Here is an 18,478-nt window from a genome sequence, read left to right on the forward strand (position 1 = left end):
ATTTAGGTAGGAGATTTTATTAAATAAATTCACGCGAAGCACTGAAAACTTGAAAAACTGATACCAGAACTGAATTATATTTATGTTGATAATTCATTGATCTAAATATATAACTGATTATGAATGATGATAATATACTAATAGCTGATGCTAAAACTTACATCAGTATCATTCATTTACTTTCATCTTCAACTAGTATTGAAGTTGATGACTTATCAAATGTTTTCAATTCCTTGGGTTCAGACATGGCTGTTGGAAAGCCTCATACATACACAAATCTTCATAATATACTAGGACTATTGCTTACATATCCAACTAGGTCATATATTTCAATAGATAATATCGCAAGGTTTGCCCAGGGTGTTGTAAATTATGCAAGGTCTCCGGATGGGAATTCGAATACGTCTGAAGGGTTGTATGAGGATTTAGAAGAATTTGCCAATTGGATATCCAGTCGCTTCGAAATCGATGACAGTGCTATATTTTCTCTTGATGATAGCATACTACTTCAAACTGCTTATGATTTGGCCGCAGATAATAGACTACAATGTGAACAATTTGGATATAAAGTAACTACTGATGGGTCAATCAATGAATTGCTTTTTCAATTCATTCAAGCTAAGACTTTGTACTTATCAAAGTATTGTACTGAGATAGGGGATTTAAGTCCACTCTTCGAAATATTAGAAGGTTATTCACCATTTGATAAATGGTATCGAGATATTATTACCCCTTTCACGTACTATTGGAACAATTATGGGTCGCTTAATAATAATTCATTATTGGATCTTTTCCAATTCTTGAAAGCGGAATCGTTTAACGAAAAGTTACATATACTCATTGAACCTTTGAATCTGCCAGCATATAGTGAAAAACTATCTGTCAACAATTGGATTTCTAAGGTCGTTATGCCATTAGTTGTGTATCATGACTATGATTTTAAACCCTTGTTAGAATGGCTTTATTTTAGAGGAGAATGGAATAATCAGGAACCTTCCAAGAAATATGCAATATGGAATAATGCAATACGATCTATCATTTATTTTAAGGACTATAAGAATAATGTTCTAGACGTTTCAAGATATGAAGATATACTAAAGTTCTTTTTGGGTTCCTGCTACTACTATGCGATATTTTATGAGACATCTGAGAAAGTGTCATCGATCGAAATGCTAAAAATATATGATTCGATAAAAGATAGTTTAGATATAATCCAACAAAGAATAGGTGCTGCAAATGGTGGAAAATTTGAATATTCTATGGAAAAGATAGATTTTGGGTCATTAGATAAGTCATCCAGCCTTGCCTCATTTTTGAACGACTCCTCCAACCCATTTACGGAATTATTCAATCCAAGTCTGTCGTCGGTGAACTTTCTTCAGGAAGCTATTATAACTTGCGAAAAATTATATCCTACTAGTAAATTCACAATTCTTGAATTTTTAAAATTAAAGTATTCATCTACATCTGATTTCACAACCGGTGAACGTGAGGTAGCTAAGATAATGACCAATCTTAACAGTAACAACTGGTCCATGATATTATCTTCTGCTCGCTTATTCACTGACTCGTTTATTTCAAATGATAAAACCCATAACGAATCCATTAATAGGCTCATTATTGACAGATTTTTGTTCAATAATTTATTTGATGTCGTTGGTGGGTTCTATGAAGAAAAGGAGTTGCCTATAACTGTCGATGATTTTTATTCCATTATATTGAAAAAGTTTTGGGAATCATTCAATAAAGCAACGAATTTCAATAGCAAAATTGGAAAATTACATGAAGCATCTCAAAGTATTCAACTATTTGATAAAATTTCTTCCGATGAACAATTATCTGCTACTTGTAAGGATGAAATTATAAGGATTAAACATTTATTCAAAGCTGTATCCAATATAAAAAATTTTAAGATTGTTATTCAAAAGGGATCCCCGTTTGTTCCATCTGACTTAATCAGTCAATTTGGTGCAGTGTCCTTGATGGATGGTCTTGATTTGGATGAACAAAAACGTTCCCCTATGGCGTTGATTTCTACGATTCTAGAACAAAATCCTAAATCATACTTGGCATTTGAAAAGCTATACAAAATTTTGAACGATCTCCTCATATTCTTTAATGATGAACATGCAGAGCCCACTTTTTACTTCAACAAATTGAAATCCATTTGCATCGAGTCTGCATTAGTTGATAATAATTTTCAATTTGCATACAGGCAGTCCAATGAACTACTTGACCATTATTCGACAGACCAGAACAAAAACTTGAATGAGTTTTGGCTCACGTTTTATCAAGTAGGTAAATTTATTTCCCCCGAATGGTTTAATGAATCTTCTTCTTCTCAAAGCGATAAAATTGACATATTAATAAAGCAGAGGGATATATTGTCTAAGACCCTCAAATTCACTGAGCCATCTGATACTACCATTGACAATAGTAGAGTTATTTTAACACAATGGGAAAGTATTAATAGTCAAATCGAAGATTGGTATTTAAATCTGCACCAAGATTACTACACCAAGGGCTCAACTTCTTCAAATGATGCTGTTCCTGAGCGTATGGCTACTTTAGCTAATGACATTATGAATGATGCATCTAATACTACAAGTCAAGCTAGTGAAAAGCTTTCTAATTTATTTGTATCTGGTTTAGGGTGGGCTCTTGGAGCAAATCCACAATAAGTATAGTATGCAGTATTTAAATTTATAGCAGAAATATTAAATCTTTCAAAAGATGTCTCCATCTGTATTATGCACATATACAAAGTACTTTATTATGGTATTAATTACAAATAAACAGCAAGACCTCATTGATGAGGTTATTGCTAACCATCTAAAAAATTATGATAAAATAGCGCAGCAGTACTTGAAAATCAGACAAGATATATTAGAGTTGAGTACTACAATCTCCCAAGAAATCACGAAAGAAGGGCTGGTATCCGATTCGAATAAATTTAAGATTCAGCAATTACAGTATGATTTTGATAAAGCCTGTGAAATATATAAGATACATTTGAAGAATATAAATCTGAACCTCGATATCAAAAAGAATCTTCAACCACTGTATATCGAAGAGCTCAACTTACAATATGATACATTATTATCAAGAAAGACAGACTTAGAATCAGAAATAGACACTTTAAAAAATGTCCAGAAGCCATTATTGGATAAAATGAGATTGTTACTCAAGAGCTTTGAAAATGGACTTAATAGTCGAACTGCTAAAAGAATGAACAGAATCGTAAGCGAGGGTATAAATGAACCAGATGAAAACAGCAAAGACATAGATATACAGTCTTTAATATTTCACTCTAACGACATGAAAACATTATTTAGTGATGTAGATAGCAAATTGAACCAGTTGAAAAATTTAAGCAACGAGAATACAAATAATGAAGATGACCCTAATAGCGTCATAGATATTAACCAACCAAAGAATATAACCCGCTACATCGACGAACACTTGCGAAATGGGAGAACGTTTCATCTTTTGGAAGAAGATAAGTATATTTATGATGTTTCAAAATCTGCTACAGTTGATACTGCTACGTCGCTTACCAGTGTCCATGAGTATGATAAAATGATTGAAAATTTAATCGTCAACATAAAGGATGTCATTGAGCATGGTGCAGAATCCAAGGAAAGATGGAGTATCAACGCAAGAAAATTAGATATTATCAAAGAGACATTAAGCAAATTTGATGATTCTATGGATATATCTGACGACGAGATGGAGTCATAGGCATTGTATGAATTACATAATTAACTTTTTTAATAATATATATTACTATAGATTTAAAAACTCATATGAGTTCTCAACATATTATACAGATGGATGTTCCGCTCAATTAATCGAACTTCGTTATATTAATTATTGTACTTCTTTGTATGTTTAGTTCACAGGGCTAATCAAAATCACAGAATCTCCTCTTACGAAAACCATTTCAGTATTTTTGGTAACCGGTTCCTGGCCCTCTGGAACATCGTATATATATTCAACTGCATCACTTAATACCATGTTACAGTGGGAATCGTATCCTTGCAATTTACCCTTCATTTCACGAGCACCTCTTAATTTAACCAAGACTAATTCGTCTAATTGATAACGAACTAAGTCGAGTGGTTCTTGTTGTTGTTGTTCCGTCCTTACAGTTGACATTTCTGACTGTTTAGTTACTTCTCTTTACAATAATATATCGTTATATTAATGATGAATACCGTCTACTATGAAAAAGAACAATGTCGTATATGATGTCGTCTAATGTCGCATGTTGAAAAAACTCGAAAATGTCTACAACCAAAATTTTTCATCATGTCTATAGACTTCAATATTATAAAATTGATACTCCAATAATATACCGATCATATAAAGATGGCTTCTTGTCTTTCAATAAGATTCCTTCTGGGGAGCTCGAGATATTTGGCTAGAAATAAGCCTTTGAAATTCGCAGACTTAAAGTCAATAAGATTGAGAGAACCTATTGTCCCAACCCACAAGAATTTTGATGTTTCACCCGATCACCCATTGTGGGCATTTTTCCCTGATGGTAACAAGTCAGAAACATGCTTTCGTGAAACCGTCGATTTGGAAATTCAATCACGTCCATGGGGGTTGGCTGAATTGCGTCGTAAATCATTCGAAGATTTACACAAGTTATGGTATTTGATTCTCAAAGAACGTAACATCTTGGCCAGGGAAGTTAGATTGGCAGATTCTTTTAACGAAAGATCAACACATGCTCATAATGATCTTGATGATAAATTAACGTTAACACAAAAAAGACTTAAACAAGTTTTAATAGAAAGACAAGTTGCATATGAAAGAGTCCAAACTTTCACTGAAAACCAAAAGGAATATTTATCAAAATTTGAAGATAATTATATCAATGCAGACTCTTCTGAGATTGTTTCATTCAATGAAAAATTGATCAGATTGCAGTACGCATTCTTCGGAATTCAACCACAATTAGAGGACTATAATTTGGAAGATGACATTAACGTGAAGTTTGTTGAAGGATTATCTTACGTCGCCAATTTGAAATTAAAGAGATACTTGAATCAAAACCCACAAAAGGCTGATGAATTCCAAACACCATTAAATGGTGTTGTCGAAGAGTTACCATTCTTGTTGCGTGATACCGAAGAAGCTATCGAAGAAGTCCAAGAATTGAGAAATAGAGGTGCTAATGTAGTCTTGCATAAGGTTGAAATATTCCCATTCTTGAGGAAAGCCCTTGGTAAGACAATTGAAGAGGCCAACGCTAACGAAGAATAATTGTGAGATAAAGATGCAAAGACCGAAAGCATGATTCGTCTTTCAATAATTACATGTATATATTAATCATTCCTACTAATATTCTACAATATATGTGAACCATTTAGGTAGTTTCGAATCTCTAGATCAAGTCTAGCTATATAAATTAAAGATTGCGACATTTTACGACATACGACTTTTGAATCTCTCAACATGATTGGAAAACATGAATGAATGAAGAATAGGCATATTTCAATATTAAAACACTGAACAAATCAAAATGGGAGGAAGGATTCATGGTTTCTTAGGCGGAGTCTTATTGACTTCTGCTTTAACTTATTATACTGGAGAATATTTCCGTAAGAATCTGCAATTCGTATCAACTCACTTGAAAGCTTCAGACAATATAATAAATAATAGGATCCTTTCAGACAGAGATATTACAAGAGAAGTTATTCCAATCAGTAATCAGCATAATACTACCGCACGTTTGAATTCATTTGAAACTTGCAAAGATATTTGGAACGATGAAATAATTAAAATGGTTAATTGGATATATGGAATTAATTGGTACCAATGGGGAATTCAAGCTGACAAAACCTTCAATGAATTAACAGACAAAGTCGCCGCTTCAGTAGTGGAAAAGAAATAAAAATGATTATTTAGATACAATCCAGTCATAAATGTGTATAATTTAGATATATACCAAAGTTATTGATACAAATGTAATTAAAGAGTTTTTTTGTTATCATCCGGACTCACGATTTCATACTCATCAACATCGCTTGTATTTCTTGTTTTGAAAAATTGGAGTACATCTCTATAAACTACCCAGTTTGCAATCGGAGCAATAATCAGGAATATAAATGAAATGATGATCTGAAAAAAGCCCCACGATCTTGGTAAGACTCCTAGTACCGAGCATCCTAATAACCACCCAATAAAATCAGTAGTAACTGTATCATATCCCCCATTCAACTTACCAAGTATGATGTCTGCACAATCTTCACCCGAAATAGGTTTACTTGAACCTTCAATCGATTTGGTAATTGAAGGTTTAGTCTTTTGTTCTTCTTCGTACCCTTCACTTTGAAAATTGCCTGGGAATACACACGAAACTCGATAATTGAAAGGTCCTAATTCTTGACGTAATATAGTAGAAAGTGACTGGATTGCACTCTTTAATGGTGCGTATTGACTGTATCCAATAAATGGATAAAAGCTCACCACAGATGAAACAAAAATAACATGACGCTTTTTGAATTGATCGCAAGGAACATTAGGGAACTGGGCAAGAACCTGTTTAAATCCAGTATGAGTTATATTCAAAGCGGTGTTATAATTGGTATTAATACCAATTGCGAAATCTTTGGCTGTCAAATCACTGAACAATTTAGGGACGGATGATCCAGCACAACAAAAAATGAAGTCTGGATCTTGCTGTTGATCTATAACCAATTCACTCCATAAATTCACACAATCTTCATAATTCGAAGCGTCACAGCATTTGTAACTTAGCGAGGCATTACTTTCAGGAATAGAACTCTGGATTCTCTCTATTTGAGCCACCAATTTAGTTTCTGTTCTTGCAACAAGTATGACTGAACAATTTTGTTGGTAAAGTTTCAATGCTAAATCAGCACCAAGCCCTTGTGAAGCACCAACAATCAATGCAAGTTTGCCTTCTGCATGTATTTCATTATTTGTAAACAACATTAGAGATGTCTATGATAAAGTTAATAATAAGTATTTTAATGCGTGAGAGAAAAACTTATATGCTCATTCGTATTACACAATATCTCAATCTTACAATAGCACCTAATACTGTTATTTACAATTATATCATAGTTCTGTGCAAATGAATAGATGGGGATTATATTCTATATACAATTATTCATTACAAATATTTAAAATGAAATTTATGATGACAAGAATGGAGATTTTGGAAGATCAACTTTTTTAGCCTCTGGTCTAGGAATGGTATTAAATTTCTTGGACATTAATAATTTACCAGACATAGAACCTCCATTATATTCTAAGTTTCTTGGCAAGTTCTTTAAGTTTTCTTTCATGTCAGCATCAGTAACTTCGCCAGATTCCGGATCATACTTGAAAAATTCAACTTTAGCAGTCTCAACAGCTTCACGAAACTTATCCTTACCGTTGACACGGAACTTTGTCAATTTAGACACGGTATGTTTAGTCAAATCGTCTAACTCTAATCCTTGCAATTCTAATCTCGCAACAATCTTCGCTGTGAACCAGAATTTTATTTCGTAGTCAGAATCCACTAATTCCAAAACGGACATGGGAGCTTTATCTTCCCCTAATCTTGGTTCCAATTTTATAATACGGGTGAACCCATGGGTTCTTTTTGGGTATCTACCCACCAACTCATTGAGCACTTTTGAGCCGACTTCTTGTCTATCTGGGGGTTGTAAGAAAGAAAATGCTTTATTATTCTTAAGTTTGAATTCTTCATCCTTCTCTGACATATGCTTATTTTCATGAACAGCTCTACTCAAGAAACGTTCAATCTTACTTTGTGATCTCTTAGCCTTTGTTCTCCCGGTAACAATGTATTCATGACGGATTAAATTGGCACATAAATTTTTGTCCATCAGCTTAACATGACGTGCTACGTTAGCATGAAATTTCTGTAACGATGGCATCCCCTTATGTGTTTTATGATATACTTTGAATATGCTAGTCGTACACTTTATGATCAGCGACTTGAAAAATTTTGTTCTAGTACGAATGTCGTGTTAACGACAAAATGTCGTACAAATCACTACACAAGTACCTCTGGCTTATTCTTCAACCTAGACCTAGCGGTCTCAATACTCATATCACTCTATGGATTGTGTTGTCCTGATTATGTTATGCTTATAGGTGACAGAGATGCTGGTATGACGTCTCAACCGATTCATATTTGAAGCTTGTGCTGGCATTCAAATAAGCACTCTTGTGAATTTTAAACTGGCTCGAATTTAAAAGTACGACTTCGTGGCCAAGTTGGCTAAGGCGTGAGACTGTTAATCTCAAGATCGTGAGTTCGACCCTCACCGAGGTCGTCTATTTTTTTTGTCCCTACTTTTCAATTCCAAAATATCTGATAATCGTTACTATTCGAATCAACAATATCTCCTTACATACCTTTCACATACTCTACTACAATTATTCAAAAAAGCTAAAAATATTTACTTCAGTCTGTCTGTATGTACTACTACATATTATATGTTTGGAACAATTACACGGATTCACATCAATAATTGCATGTACATGTCACAACCTTCATACCATATCCAATTACCCGCTAATTCTATTTCTTACCACTCTTCTTGATACCACCACCAACTAATGGGCCACCTTTTTTGGCCTTGTTTGCCAATTCTTTCTTAGCTTGAGCGTCGGCCTTAAGCTTAGCCTTGTAAGCAATGTCTTCTTCATCTTCATCCTGTTGCTTCTTCTTTGGATTCTTCAATGGCTTTTGTTTACCTCCTTGACGACCTGACATGTTGACTCTAATTAATACGCTGAATGTAATGAAACTCACTCTAATATCTATAGATGCTCTTACATGAGAAAAGGAAAAATTATCATTTTTTACTTAACCTGTAGATTCCCGAGTATCAAGACTTTTTACAGTTTACACTTTGTTCAAGAGATAGCCAACCCTCTGTTAAGTATTATAGCGGGTATTATAAAGGTCAATTAGAAAGGAAATCAATAAGTGGTAACATACGATGGGTATTTTGACTAAAGCCGATAAGGAAAAGATTAAAAGAGTCATTCCCAAAGCTAATAATAAAATTATTGATGCTACTGTGGCAAGATTATATATTGCTTATCCTGATCCAACTGAATGGAAATACACAGAATTATTAGGCGCTATAGTTTTAGTTGATGATTTGGTGGGACATACATTTTTTTTGAAGTTAGTTGATATTTTGGGACACAGGGGTGTTATCTGGGATCAAGAATTGTACATTGATTTTGAATACTATCAGGATAGGAAATTTTTTCATACATTTGAAATAGAGGATTGTTTGGTAGGGTTGTTATTTGAGGATACAAATGATGCATCCCACTTCTATAAGAGAGTTACAGGACGTCAGAAACATGGATCGAAGCAGACGGTTAATAATAAAAATGCAATTGCGTTGAAACAGTCCAATCCAACGACACTGGGCCACGCCATGCCAGGGCCAAGGGGTGAGTACATGGATGTTAATACGGCACAGCGGTCGCGGAGAGCAAAGGGAGTTTTGTATTATGATGATGTTCCGCCACCTGAATGGAGATCCTTATACTCAGAGTTAGAAGCAGCGGGAATCACTGAGGATATGATTGCGGATAACAGAGAATTTATTAAGAATTACATTGCGCAACAAGGAGGACCATTAGTCGGGTTAGAGCCTCCAATTCCTCGTAAATTACAGAAAAAAAATGAATTTGTGCCTGAGCCTTCTACTAGGGTTACATCCTCTTCCTCTTTGACGAAGAGCAAAAAGGCTCCACCTCCGCCTCCACCTCCAGCAAAATCTTCAGGACCATCTGCTTACTCGTCAACTGATGACTTCAACTTCCAGACGGCAGGTCAAAGCCCTGCTACAGAAGGTTCACATAGTCCCTCCCCTTCTCCTTCTCCTTCTCCTGCTGATGCAGAACCTGCTGAATCGAAACCTAAGTTTAGGTTGCCTCCAGCTACAGCAGTTGCACCACCAGTTCCTGGCCTTTCAATGTCTCATACAGGTCCTTCAAACCAAGGAAAAGGAATGCAACCTACTCAACAATTTAATCAGCCACCCTCACTTCAATCACATAATGCTCCGCCAGCTCTTCCTCCTCAAGGAGCAAGGCCAGTACCACCTCCTCCCCCCTCGAGATCTAATCAAGCAACTGGGGTTCCTCCTCCTCCTCCCAGAGTAGGAACAATACCAAATGCTCCCCAAACAACTGGTGGTGCTCCTCCTCCACCTCCTCCTCCAAGAGCTGCTAGAGGTGTTCCTCCTCCACCTCCTCCAAGAGCTGCTAGAAATGTTCCAGTCCAACAAGGTCAACAGCATACAACATCCTCTTATCAAAATGCATCCAATCCACCTCCACTCCCACCCACACATAATCAGATACCCTCACAAACTCCACCATCTCGCCAACCCTCGACCTACGAAAATATTGGTCAACGGCCGCAACAACCTGTCCCTCCTACTTCCACAGGAGCTTCTCACCCACCTCCACCTCCTCCGTTACCACCTACTACAACTGGTGGTGCCCCTCCACCTCCTCCCTTACCACCAACTACTACTGGTGGTGCCCCTCCACCTCCTCCGTTACCACCTACTACTACTGGAGGTGCTCCCCCACCTCCTCCCTTACCACCTTCAAATATGGGTTCTGGTGAAACTGCACCATTGCCGTCGGTTGATCCCTCAAGAGATGCTCTTTTGGCATCAATTAGAGGTGCTGGGCTTGGTGCTCTTAAGAAGACTGACAAATCTCAGCTTGAGAAGCCTAGCGTGTTGCTACAAGAGGCGAAAGGTGAATCTCCAAGTATTCCAAGTTCTGGTGCAGCTTCTGGTGCCCCAGGAACCGGCCAACCAGCTAGTTTGGCAGATGCGTTGGCTTCAGCGCTTAATAAAAGAAAAGGTAAGGTTGCAGCAAGTGATGATGAAGACGATGATGATGACTGGTGATCCGATTATTAGTTAGATCACTGTTATTCTGAATTTAATAATGGTGTGTATATAACTTATTTTTTTAAACTCATCTGAATGTAAAATAAACGATTAGAATATCGATACTTAATCTACCATATATTAGCATAGAAGAATAAAAATGGCAAAGGATAGATCTGATCTAAATAAATTAATCCTTTCCTTTAAAGAAGCTTTGCAGTATTGGCAGACATGCCTTGACGGCTCTAATTCCTCGCTCTCGGAAGTAAAAGCTGCAGAAGTTACAAATCCATTAGAAGAGTTAGACAAGCTAGCAAAGCTAATTAGAGCTCATACGACAAAAGTTGGTATTATTTTCAAGCCTGAGACTCTTGTTAAAGGAACAGATGCTGCATTTAGTACATTGCAAAAATTATCTGAAAGTTTAGTCTTAATAATCTCGCTTATAAGTCAGTTGGAAAACAAAATAATATCAACTATGTTCTACAAAGAAATCTTAAATAGTGTTAGATTGCTTATAGAATCCAATATCCAATTTGCAGATGAATTGGTTACAGTGGAAGTAAATTCTGGGGAAGAACCTCAAGAAGTTCCAGAGTCCAACGATGAAGATGAAATTGATGGGAGATTAGTTTCGGTCGGGAAGATATGGTCAAATTGTGATACGTTATCCAAACTAATTAAAGACGGGGAATTAGGTGTGTTATCTAAAAAAATAAAACAAAGCATAATTTTAATAGAAGATGGATTAGATGAATTCGAAGAATGGGCTGAGAACCCCGATGATTTCGATATGGACGATGATCCATTTGGCTTTAGTGATGACGAAAGTGATGAGGCAGAAGTTCCTCCAACAAATGGAACCGCAGAAGAAAATGGAAACAAAGAAGAAAAAGAAAAATTGATTAAATTTGCACAATTGTGGTTATCTAAAATTAAGTTAATTAAATTATTATTAACATCAGTTACTAGGTCTTTACCATCATTAACATCTGGCGATGTCATCAACAATATATATGAAGTTCAACGCCTGCTTGTCAATAAAATAGATACACTTATTGTCGATTTGATGTTAAGCAAAGAAATTGCCGAAGAAATTGTAATGAATTCGAAGGAAATTACTAAGATGTGTAACACGCTAATTAAAATCGTCAAAGATGTTAATAAATCAAATGAAAATAAAGTCAAATGGTGTGTTGCGTGGGACTCTAAGTTTAAAGAAGGTTTATAGATTCGCTCATGATATTTAGTCATAATCTTCTTTTATTAAGTATAGCTACATATTATCTACTGTACCCTAATTTAATAATCCCAAGTATTTAGCGTGATGCTTAGCATGATCTTCAACAAAAGTACTGATAAAGAAGTACAGATGATCATAACCATCTACAACTCTCAAATCAATTTTCCCTTTATATCCTGATTCTTGGGCAGCCTTGACAAAGTTTTCAGGCTGCAATTGATGGTCCTTGTAGTAAAAGCCATCCTTTGACCCCTGGTGTATTAATATGTCAGGCTGGTTTCTGTCTGAATAACTTTTAATTAAATGTGTTGGGTCGTATTCATACCAAGCTTGCCTATCTTTTCCTAGGTAGTTACCAAATGCTTTTTCTCCCCAAGGACAACTCAGGGGATTTGAGACAGGTGCAAAGGCAGAGACAGATTTGTATTTACCAGGATTCTTCAAAAAACCTGCTAAGGCTCCATATCCTCCCATGGAATGACCAAGAATCGAAATTTTATCTTCGAAATCTAACTGAGAAAACTGTTTAGCTAATTCAGTTAATAATTCCTTATGAACATAAGAATACATGTTGTAATTTTTCAGCCATGGCTCCTCTGTAGCATCAACATAAAATCCGGCACCGGTACCAAAATCATATGTTTCGTCTTCTCCTGCAATACCTGCTCCTCTAGGTGAAGTGTCCGGAAAAACAACGGCAAATCCATATTTAGTACCAAAGTACTGCAAAAATGATTTCTCCGAAGCATTATTTGGGGTACATGTCAATCCAGATAAATAGACTAAAACTGGAGTTTTGGAGGTGGAGTTTTCCAATGCTTGGGGTGGAAGAAATACATTCACGTCCATCTGTGTGTTCGTAGTCAGGGATGAATGAGACAATTTTAACAATCTTCCTTGAAATTGAAAAATCTCTTGTTCAGTAGTAAATGCCATTGTATAAGGAATATAATTGAGTAGTTTATACTTTGCCGAATAGATCAAATGCCATACAATTGAAAAATCTTGAAAGTAGCAAATGAAATTTGGTCTTAAGTATCTACTCGGAAGCTTTAAACTCGATTGCGAATTTTATTCAGCTATACACAGTACAAATTATACATTCTTCTTAAAACAGTCCTAATAACTCGATTTACCTCTAGGTTCATATGGAAATAGTAATGTCAAAAGTCCAGCAAACATAAATAAAGCACCACTGACAAAAATTGGTGCAGATGTTGTTATATCAGCGTAAATTGCGATAATTGGAGCAAATATACCCATAACACGATTAAATGAAGCAGCAAGACCAACTCCTGTGCCTCTAATTTTTGTAGGAAATATTTCTGGAGTGTAGGCATATAAAACTCCGTACACTATATTAGAGAAAAAACTAAAACCACAATTCCAGCCTAGATTAGCATTGCTCGTAGTGGCAGTCGTAGAGCAATAGAGAAAAACACCAGTTAAAATCAAGGATATGAAAAGAGTACCCTTTCTACCGATTCTCAACTCAACACAGATACCTGCAACAATAGCGCCTGGAATACCTATAACAGCAACTATCAATGAATTTCTGTACACTAAATGTACCGGAAGAGGTTTATTTGCATCACCATTTCGTTCCAAATAGGAAGGCAAAAACGCATTATACAACGGAAACGCAAGACCAATTACACCCCATGTAAATATAACAAGAGATGTTGAAATGGCTAACTTACGAGATGCAAAGCAATCTCTGATATGAGTCAATTTGTATTTAGATAAATGTGCATGTTTCGAAGGAACGATCTCCTGATCTCCGTATTTTCTATCTATCTCTTGCAATTGCTCTAATGTTATACTAACAGGTCGGCCATTGATCTTAGCGATTTTGTATAAGTTTTCAATTGCCTTTTCGTCGTCTCCTCTGGCCATATAGAACATTGGTGATTCTAGCACTCTGAATGCAAATCTAGAAAAAAACATTAAAAAGGTGATTCCCCCCATAGTGTACAAGAAATATCTCCATCCCTTGTTATCTGCCTTATGACACACTGTATCTGAATCACTACAAGAGTAATTCCCAATCAACCCCCAAGAAATCAAATTTGCAAGAATTTGTCCTAAAGCCCAGAACCCACTCATCATTGTTAAGAGGTACTTCTGGCGAGATGGCAAGTTTTCAATGAAGATAGCAGAATCTACGGGGAGATTTCCACCCACTCCAAAACTCCACAATGCAGCAAAAACCCCAATAGCAGCAAAGTTGGGAGATGAGCCTGCAACCGTAGCCCATATCGCTGTACATAAAAACGTCAAATTAAACGCCCATCTTCTTCCAATTATATCTGACGACAAAGACCACACTAAGGCACCCGCTAATAATCCAAAATTCTGGGCTAATGTCAAGTATGGACCCTTTCCTACTGGAGCATGAACTCCATCAACTTCTACCAATCTTGGTAATATTAAACTAGTCACAATAGGCCAAGCATTGTCAGAAAGCCATCCAAATCCTGCCACAAAGAAAAGTCCTATCTGGTATTTTCCAAATCCTATTTCATCAATTGCGATTGATAGCAATTTGGATTTTTCCAAATACCGTTCACTGAATCCAGAGTTCTCATATAAAGTAGAATCTGACGAAAGAGCAGTATCTGATACGTTCCATTCCTCTTCCACTATTTTGCCATTTTTGGATGACAGGTCCCCATTGTTTTCGCTACTCGCTCTAACTGTTATCGACATAATGTAGCTTAATCAAACCCTGCAGTGAAATTGTTTGATAAAAATTGAGGCTTTTCTCCTATTAAATATGATACGATTTATATTCCAATTGATTCTTCATTCACTATAATCTACTTATAATAGAGATGATTGACAGCGTATTATATAAATATTATTAGTAATTACTTAATGAGTAAGTTTCCTACTTCATAGTAAGGGTTTTGTGGAACTCCATTCCTCAGCAGCAAGTGTGGCTTTACGATTTTTGCATATGCTTAGGCCGTGTCGAATGAAAAGCCACTAGCTCGTTCGTAAATCTTCAAGGTATATTCTTCTACTTGCCAATGCTTAAACCAACTCTTTACTTCTCTCATACCTTTCCGATGGGCTTTTCCACCACCACCTAATTTTGCATCTTCTCGATTTCTCCACCAGCAGGTGGCTAGATTTCTTCCATCAGTATCGTCAGGAGTTCCAAACCAGTATTTAAGTAGCCCACCTGATTCATTCGCTTCTTCATGGGAAGCTTTATCGATATCTGCTAAGAATTGACGCTTTTCAGAAGAGTTTCTAACTTCTTCATATAAAGCAGATCGAAACACAATAATATAAACAGTAGTCGAAGGAAATAGTATATTCAATTGAAACGAATATTCTCTCACAAGCTCTAAGATCACATCTATATTAAATGCTTCCAGGTAAGTTGAATTGGCATAGTTGTGATTATTTATAGGATGAAATGATTGCAAAGCCAAAGCGAGAACGCGATATTCATCGCTTAGACTGGAGAGATCTAGTAAATGATCTGGCTCCACATATGGTGAAGACTTGGTGTGGGTTAGCTGCGTTATATCTAGTGGCTTCGACGGGTCGTGAATTGGAACCAATAAATTAAAATCGTCTTTGATTAATGCTGTGCTTGTGATAGTCATAGTAAGGTATCTTAAGAAATAGAACAAGATTCTACTAGGTTTAAAGAAATCAAAGCATTTTTCTCTGGTTATAGGGAATATATCATTTACATTAATTGGTCTAAGAGCCTCCACACCATTATGAATTGGTGCAAAACTGTTGCACATTAACTAATTATCGCGAGTCCGAGCGACATGAATCCACACTAGTTTTGGAATGGTGGAGAACTAAAATACTAGACACACTGTGGTTTCATTTCTATTTATATTTCTATTTCTATTTCTATTTCTGCGATATTTCTACTTCTCTAATTCTATTTATTCTAAAGCAGATTCGAAAAATTAGACCTTAAACAGCAAATGAAAATGCAACGGTAACTAATAAAGCAAAACCCATGGATTTCATGATTTGGTATCTGTTTTCGAATATTAAGGATGCACTACCAGATACTTGGTTTTCGCCATCTGTCAAACCTGTGTTTGTGAAATTGACCCCTGGTTGATCAGTTGGATCAAGATCACCGTTCCAGCAATATCTTTCAAAACACTTTTTACATTGATCTGATTGTTCAATTCCATTTCTTTCCTGCTCTCTTCTGATTATTGCACATCCAACACAGGCAGCCCATTCTTTATCCAAGGTGCTGTTCAATCTTGAAGCAGCTTCATAACCATTTTGTATAACACCTTTCTTTTCCTTGTCATCGTAAGACATCTGATAAGTGGAAGTGTTAGACCAGTAACTGAATGGTCTATTGGCTGTATAAACAACCAATGGGGAATCAAAAACTGAGTCTTTGTCCGTTGTATCCAGATCAAGCAACGAAGTTAAATTTTTTGCATCACATCCAAAAAAACTTGGTCTAGTTGTTAAATTTAGATTAAGGAAAGTATTGACATCTGGAACATATGGGAAAATGGTACCGTTACCTTGTTCTAAAAATTGTCTCTCGTATGTTGCAACCAATGATGCACCGTTTGGCCAAGACTCGTTTATATCTGCTGAGTTATCATACGCAAAAATAACATCAACCTTACGTTGAGGTTGTAATAATGGGTGTAATGGAACATTCTGTAAATCCTCACCACCATCAACCAAGAATAAAGTATCATTCTTGACAATTGATTTGATTGAAGCTTCATCAGTTTCATAGAATGGGTTTGGTTTATAAATAGCTACATCATCTTCAGCATTCGAAACTTTTTCCAAGAAATGTTTGACTATGTTCTGGACTGTAGTTGAAAGCGATGTCGTATTAATCTGCAATACAAATTGATTGAACAATGAAGACGAAGTACCCATAACATAACCGGCATTATCAAATCCTGCGATACAAGAACCATTGGTAGACTCACCATCATCGGCATCAGTACCAATATATTTCACGTCACTAAACTGATACAAGGAAGGATCCCAAGATCCCATTTCAAAGGCATTGAATTCGAAAACAGTTGAATTACCACTAATAATTTGAGTTCCAGGAGTTCTACCATCTGCCACTACAATAGGAAATGGCATTTCGTATTTCTTGAAAGGATTCATATCACGCATATCTGACCATGTTAAGCTAGCTCCATCGTCGTCTAATTTAGTGAAGAATTGGTGGGACAATGCTCTGGCCCAAGTATCAGTTAACGAAACTTCAAATCCAGCCGCTTCTTTTGCATTGATGTCATCTGAAATGCCCTTGTAATAATTATAAGTACTCAAAACATTCCAACCCCCATAATTTACAATAGAATGCTCTAAATCCCAGATTTCCCCGTCTTTCAATATCTTTTGAACAGAAGTGAAGTTGTTCAAAGCAATAGTTCCAACTAACCAATTTCCTCCAGATAACCCAACCAAATATGTTGACGATTGCAACAATCCTCCTAACGCGTTGTCGGAAGCACCGTCGGTTCTGTTATCTAACGCGGACAATTGACCCGCACCATTCAACATAGCTCTGTATCCTCCTCCAGAAAAAGCAAGACCAATCGTAATTGGCTTACTGGTATTCTTGATGAACTTTTCTGCATCAAAATCCTTCATATCACAATTCTCTAAAAAACTAATCAAGTTCTCATTAGTAACCTTGTTACGGCCCTCTAACCATTCTTTCTCTTCGTCAGATATATCCGAAGCAGCCCTTACCAAACTCTTATCTGGGCAATCAACCTTCCCTGGGGCATATCCCCCTGTAGGAGACCATGAAAGTGCAGTAGAAATAACACTTAAAAATGTAAACAAAAAGAGTAAATATTTCATTTCGGATCAGTAATATTTTTGTACCGAACTTCTTTTAGCTTAGCCTTAATATAACACCCAGTAATCACAGAATGGAACAAAAAGTATGAAACGTACCAAATGAATTAGTTAAATACTCTTCTTAAGCTTAAAAATGTATTTTAAACAAAGCCTCTCGGTTCGGCTAGTTAATGTTCTGAAGGCTTGGGTTCCTTTGCGCCTCATTGCAATTGTTCTTGTCGCATATAAGGCCATCAGTTCATAATACAAGTGTTACGAGCAAATTTCACAATCTTTATAATCAATTCGTAAAATGAAATATTTTGAACTTCAAGCATATTAGTGCAATAAAGCTCAAGTTTGTTGAACCTATAGTATACATGCAATGTAGCTAACACTTTTAATTGCTAGCAGAAAAGCACCTTTATAATAATGAATATCTTCATTTACCAACATAAACCTTCAACAAATACTC

General features: G+C 36.1%; 14 protein-coding genes across 14 annotated transcripts; 6 read left to right on the forward strand and 8 right to left on the reverse strand.

The window, feature by feature from the left end:
• Positions 1 to 119: 119 nt before the first annotated feature.
• On the forward strand, positions 120 to 2,681 carry AC631_01485 (uncharacterized protein; the record flags this gene model as incomplete). Its single annotated transcript, XM_015610315.1, has 1 exon — positions 120 to 2,681. The coding sequence occupies one exon, from the start codon at positions 120 to 122 to the stop codon at positions 2,679 to 2,681; it is 2,562 nt and encodes an 853-aa protein (XP_015468883.1).
• Positions 2,682 to 2,775: 94 nt separating this feature from the next.
• AC631_01486 (uncharacterized protein) lies at positions 2,776 to 3,741 on the forward strand (the record flags this gene model as incomplete). Its single annotated transcript, XM_015610316.1, has 1 exon — positions 2,776 to 3,741. One exon carries the CDS (start codon positions 2,776 to 2,778, stop codon positions 3,739 to 3,741), a length of 966 nt encoding a protein of 321 aa, XP_015468884.1.
• A 150-nt stretch (positions 3,742 to 3,891) lies between these two features.
• Positions 3,892 to 4,158, reverse strand: SMX4 (U4/U6-U5 snRNP complex subunit; the record flags this gene model as incomplete). Its single annotated transcript, XM_015610317.1, has 1 exon — positions 3,892 to 4,158. The coding sequence occupies one exon, from the start codon at positions 4,156 to 4,158 to the stop codon at positions 3,892 to 3,894; it is 267 nt and encodes an 88-aa protein (XP_015468885.1).
• Positions 4,159 to 4,371: 213 nt separating this feature from the next.
• Positions 4,372 to 5,274, forward strand: AC631_01488 (mitochondrial 54S ribosomal protein uL29m; the record flags this gene model as incomplete). The annotated part of the gene is made up of 1 exon (XM_015610318.1): positions 4,372 to 5,274. The coding sequence occupies one exon, from the start codon at positions 4,372 to 4,374 to the stop codon at positions 5,272 to 5,274; it is 903 nt and encodes a 300-aa protein (XP_015468886.1).
• A 259-nt stretch (positions 5,275 to 5,533) lies between these two features.
• On the forward strand, positions 5,534 to 5,905 carry AC631_01489 (uncharacterized protein; the record flags this gene model as incomplete). Its single annotated transcript, XM_015610319.1, has 1 exon — positions 5,534 to 5,905. One exon carries the CDS (start codon positions 5,534 to 5,536, stop codon positions 5,903 to 5,905), a length of 372 nt encoding a protein of 123 aa, XP_015468887.1.
• A 77-nt stretch (positions 5,906 to 5,982) lies between these two features.
• KSR1 (3-dehydrosphinganine reductase) lies at positions 5,983 to 6,969 on the reverse strand (the record flags this gene model as incomplete). The annotated part of the gene is made up of 1 exon (XM_015610320.1): positions 5,983 to 6,969. The coding sequence occupies one exon, from the start codon at positions 6,967 to 6,969 to the stop codon at positions 5,983 to 5,985; it is 987 nt and encodes a 328-aa protein (XP_015468888.1).
• A 203-nt stretch (positions 6,970 to 7,172) lies between these two features.
• On the reverse strand, positions 7,173 to 7,925 carry MRPL8 (mitochondrial 54S ribosomal protein bL17m; the record flags this gene model as incomplete). Its single annotated transcript, XM_015610321.1, has 1 exon — positions 7,173 to 7,925. The coding sequence occupies one exon, from the start codon at positions 7,923 to 7,925 to the stop codon at positions 7,173 to 7,175; it is 753 nt and encodes a 250-aa protein (XP_015468889.1).
• Positions 7,926 to 8,575: 650 nt separating this feature from the next.
• Positions 8,576 to 8,770, reverse strand: AC631_01492 (uncharacterized protein; the record flags this gene model as incomplete). The annotated part of the gene is made up of 1 exon (XM_015610322.1): positions 8,576 to 8,770. The coding sequence occupies one exon, from the start codon at positions 8,768 to 8,770 to the stop codon at positions 8,576 to 8,578; it is 195 nt and encodes a 64-aa protein (XP_015468890.1).
• A 229-nt stretch (positions 8,771 to 8,999) lies between these two features.
• On the forward strand, positions 9,000 to 10,949 carry WAL1 (actin-binding protein; the record flags this gene model as incomplete). Its single annotated transcript, XM_015610323.1, has 1 exon — positions 9,000 to 10,949. The coding sequence occupies one exon, from the start codon at positions 9,000 to 9,002 to the stop codon at positions 10,947 to 10,949; it is 1,950 nt and encodes a 649-aa protein (XP_015468891.1).
• A 142-nt stretch (positions 10,950 to 11,091) lies between these two features.
• On the forward strand, positions 11,092 to 12,162 carry AC631_01494 (uncharacterized protein; the record flags this gene model as incomplete). Its single annotated transcript, XM_015610324.1, has 1 exon — positions 11,092 to 12,162. One exon carries the CDS (start codon positions 11,092 to 11,094, stop codon positions 12,160 to 12,162), a length of 1,071 nt encoding a protein of 356 aa, XP_015468892.1.
• Positions 12,163 to 12,228: 66 nt separating this feature from the next.
• On the reverse strand, positions 12,229 to 13,110 carry AC631_01495 (S-formylglutathione hydrolase; the record flags this gene model as incomplete). The annotated part of the gene is made up of 1 exon (XM_015610325.1): positions 12,229 to 13,110. The coding sequence occupies one exon, from the start codon at positions 13,108 to 13,110 to the stop codon at positions 12,229 to 12,231; it is 882 nt and encodes a 293-aa protein (XP_015468893.1).
• A 183-nt stretch (positions 13,111 to 13,293) lies between these two features.
• AC631_01496 (uncharacterized protein) lies at positions 13,294 to 14,883 on the reverse strand (the record flags this gene model as incomplete). The annotated part of the gene is made up of 1 exon (XM_015610326.1): positions 13,294 to 14,883. The coding sequence occupies one exon, from the start codon at positions 14,881 to 14,883 to the stop codon at positions 13,294 to 13,296; it is 1,590 nt and encodes a 529-aa protein (XP_015468894.1).
• Positions 14,884 to 15,137: 254 nt separating this feature from the next.
• On the reverse strand, positions 15,138 to 15,794 carry AC631_01497 (uncharacterized protein; the record flags this gene model as incomplete). Its single annotated transcript, XM_015610327.1, has 1 exon — positions 15,138 to 15,794. The coding sequence occupies one exon, from the start codon at positions 15,792 to 15,794 to the stop codon at positions 15,138 to 15,140; it is 657 nt and encodes a 218-aa protein (XP_015468895.1).
• Positions 15,795 to 16,122: 328 nt separating this feature from the next.
• On the reverse strand, positions 16,123 to 18,024 carry PLB3 (lysophospholipase; the record flags this gene model as incomplete). Its single annotated transcript, XM_015610328.1, has 1 exon — positions 16,123 to 18,024. One exon carries the CDS (start codon positions 18,022 to 18,024, stop codon positions 16,123 to 16,125), a length of 1,902 nt encoding a protein of 633 aa, XP_015468896.1.
• Positions 18,025 to 18,478: the final 454 nt, after the last annotated feature.

Source organism: Debaryomyces fabryi (genome assembly GCF_001447935.2).
Source record: "Debaryomyces fabryi strain CBS 789 chromosome Unknown contig00020, whole genome shotgun sequence".
Lineage (NCBI taxonomy): Eukaryota > Fungi > Ascomycota > Pichiomycetes > Serinales > Debaryomycetaceae > Debaryomyces > Debaryomyces fabryi.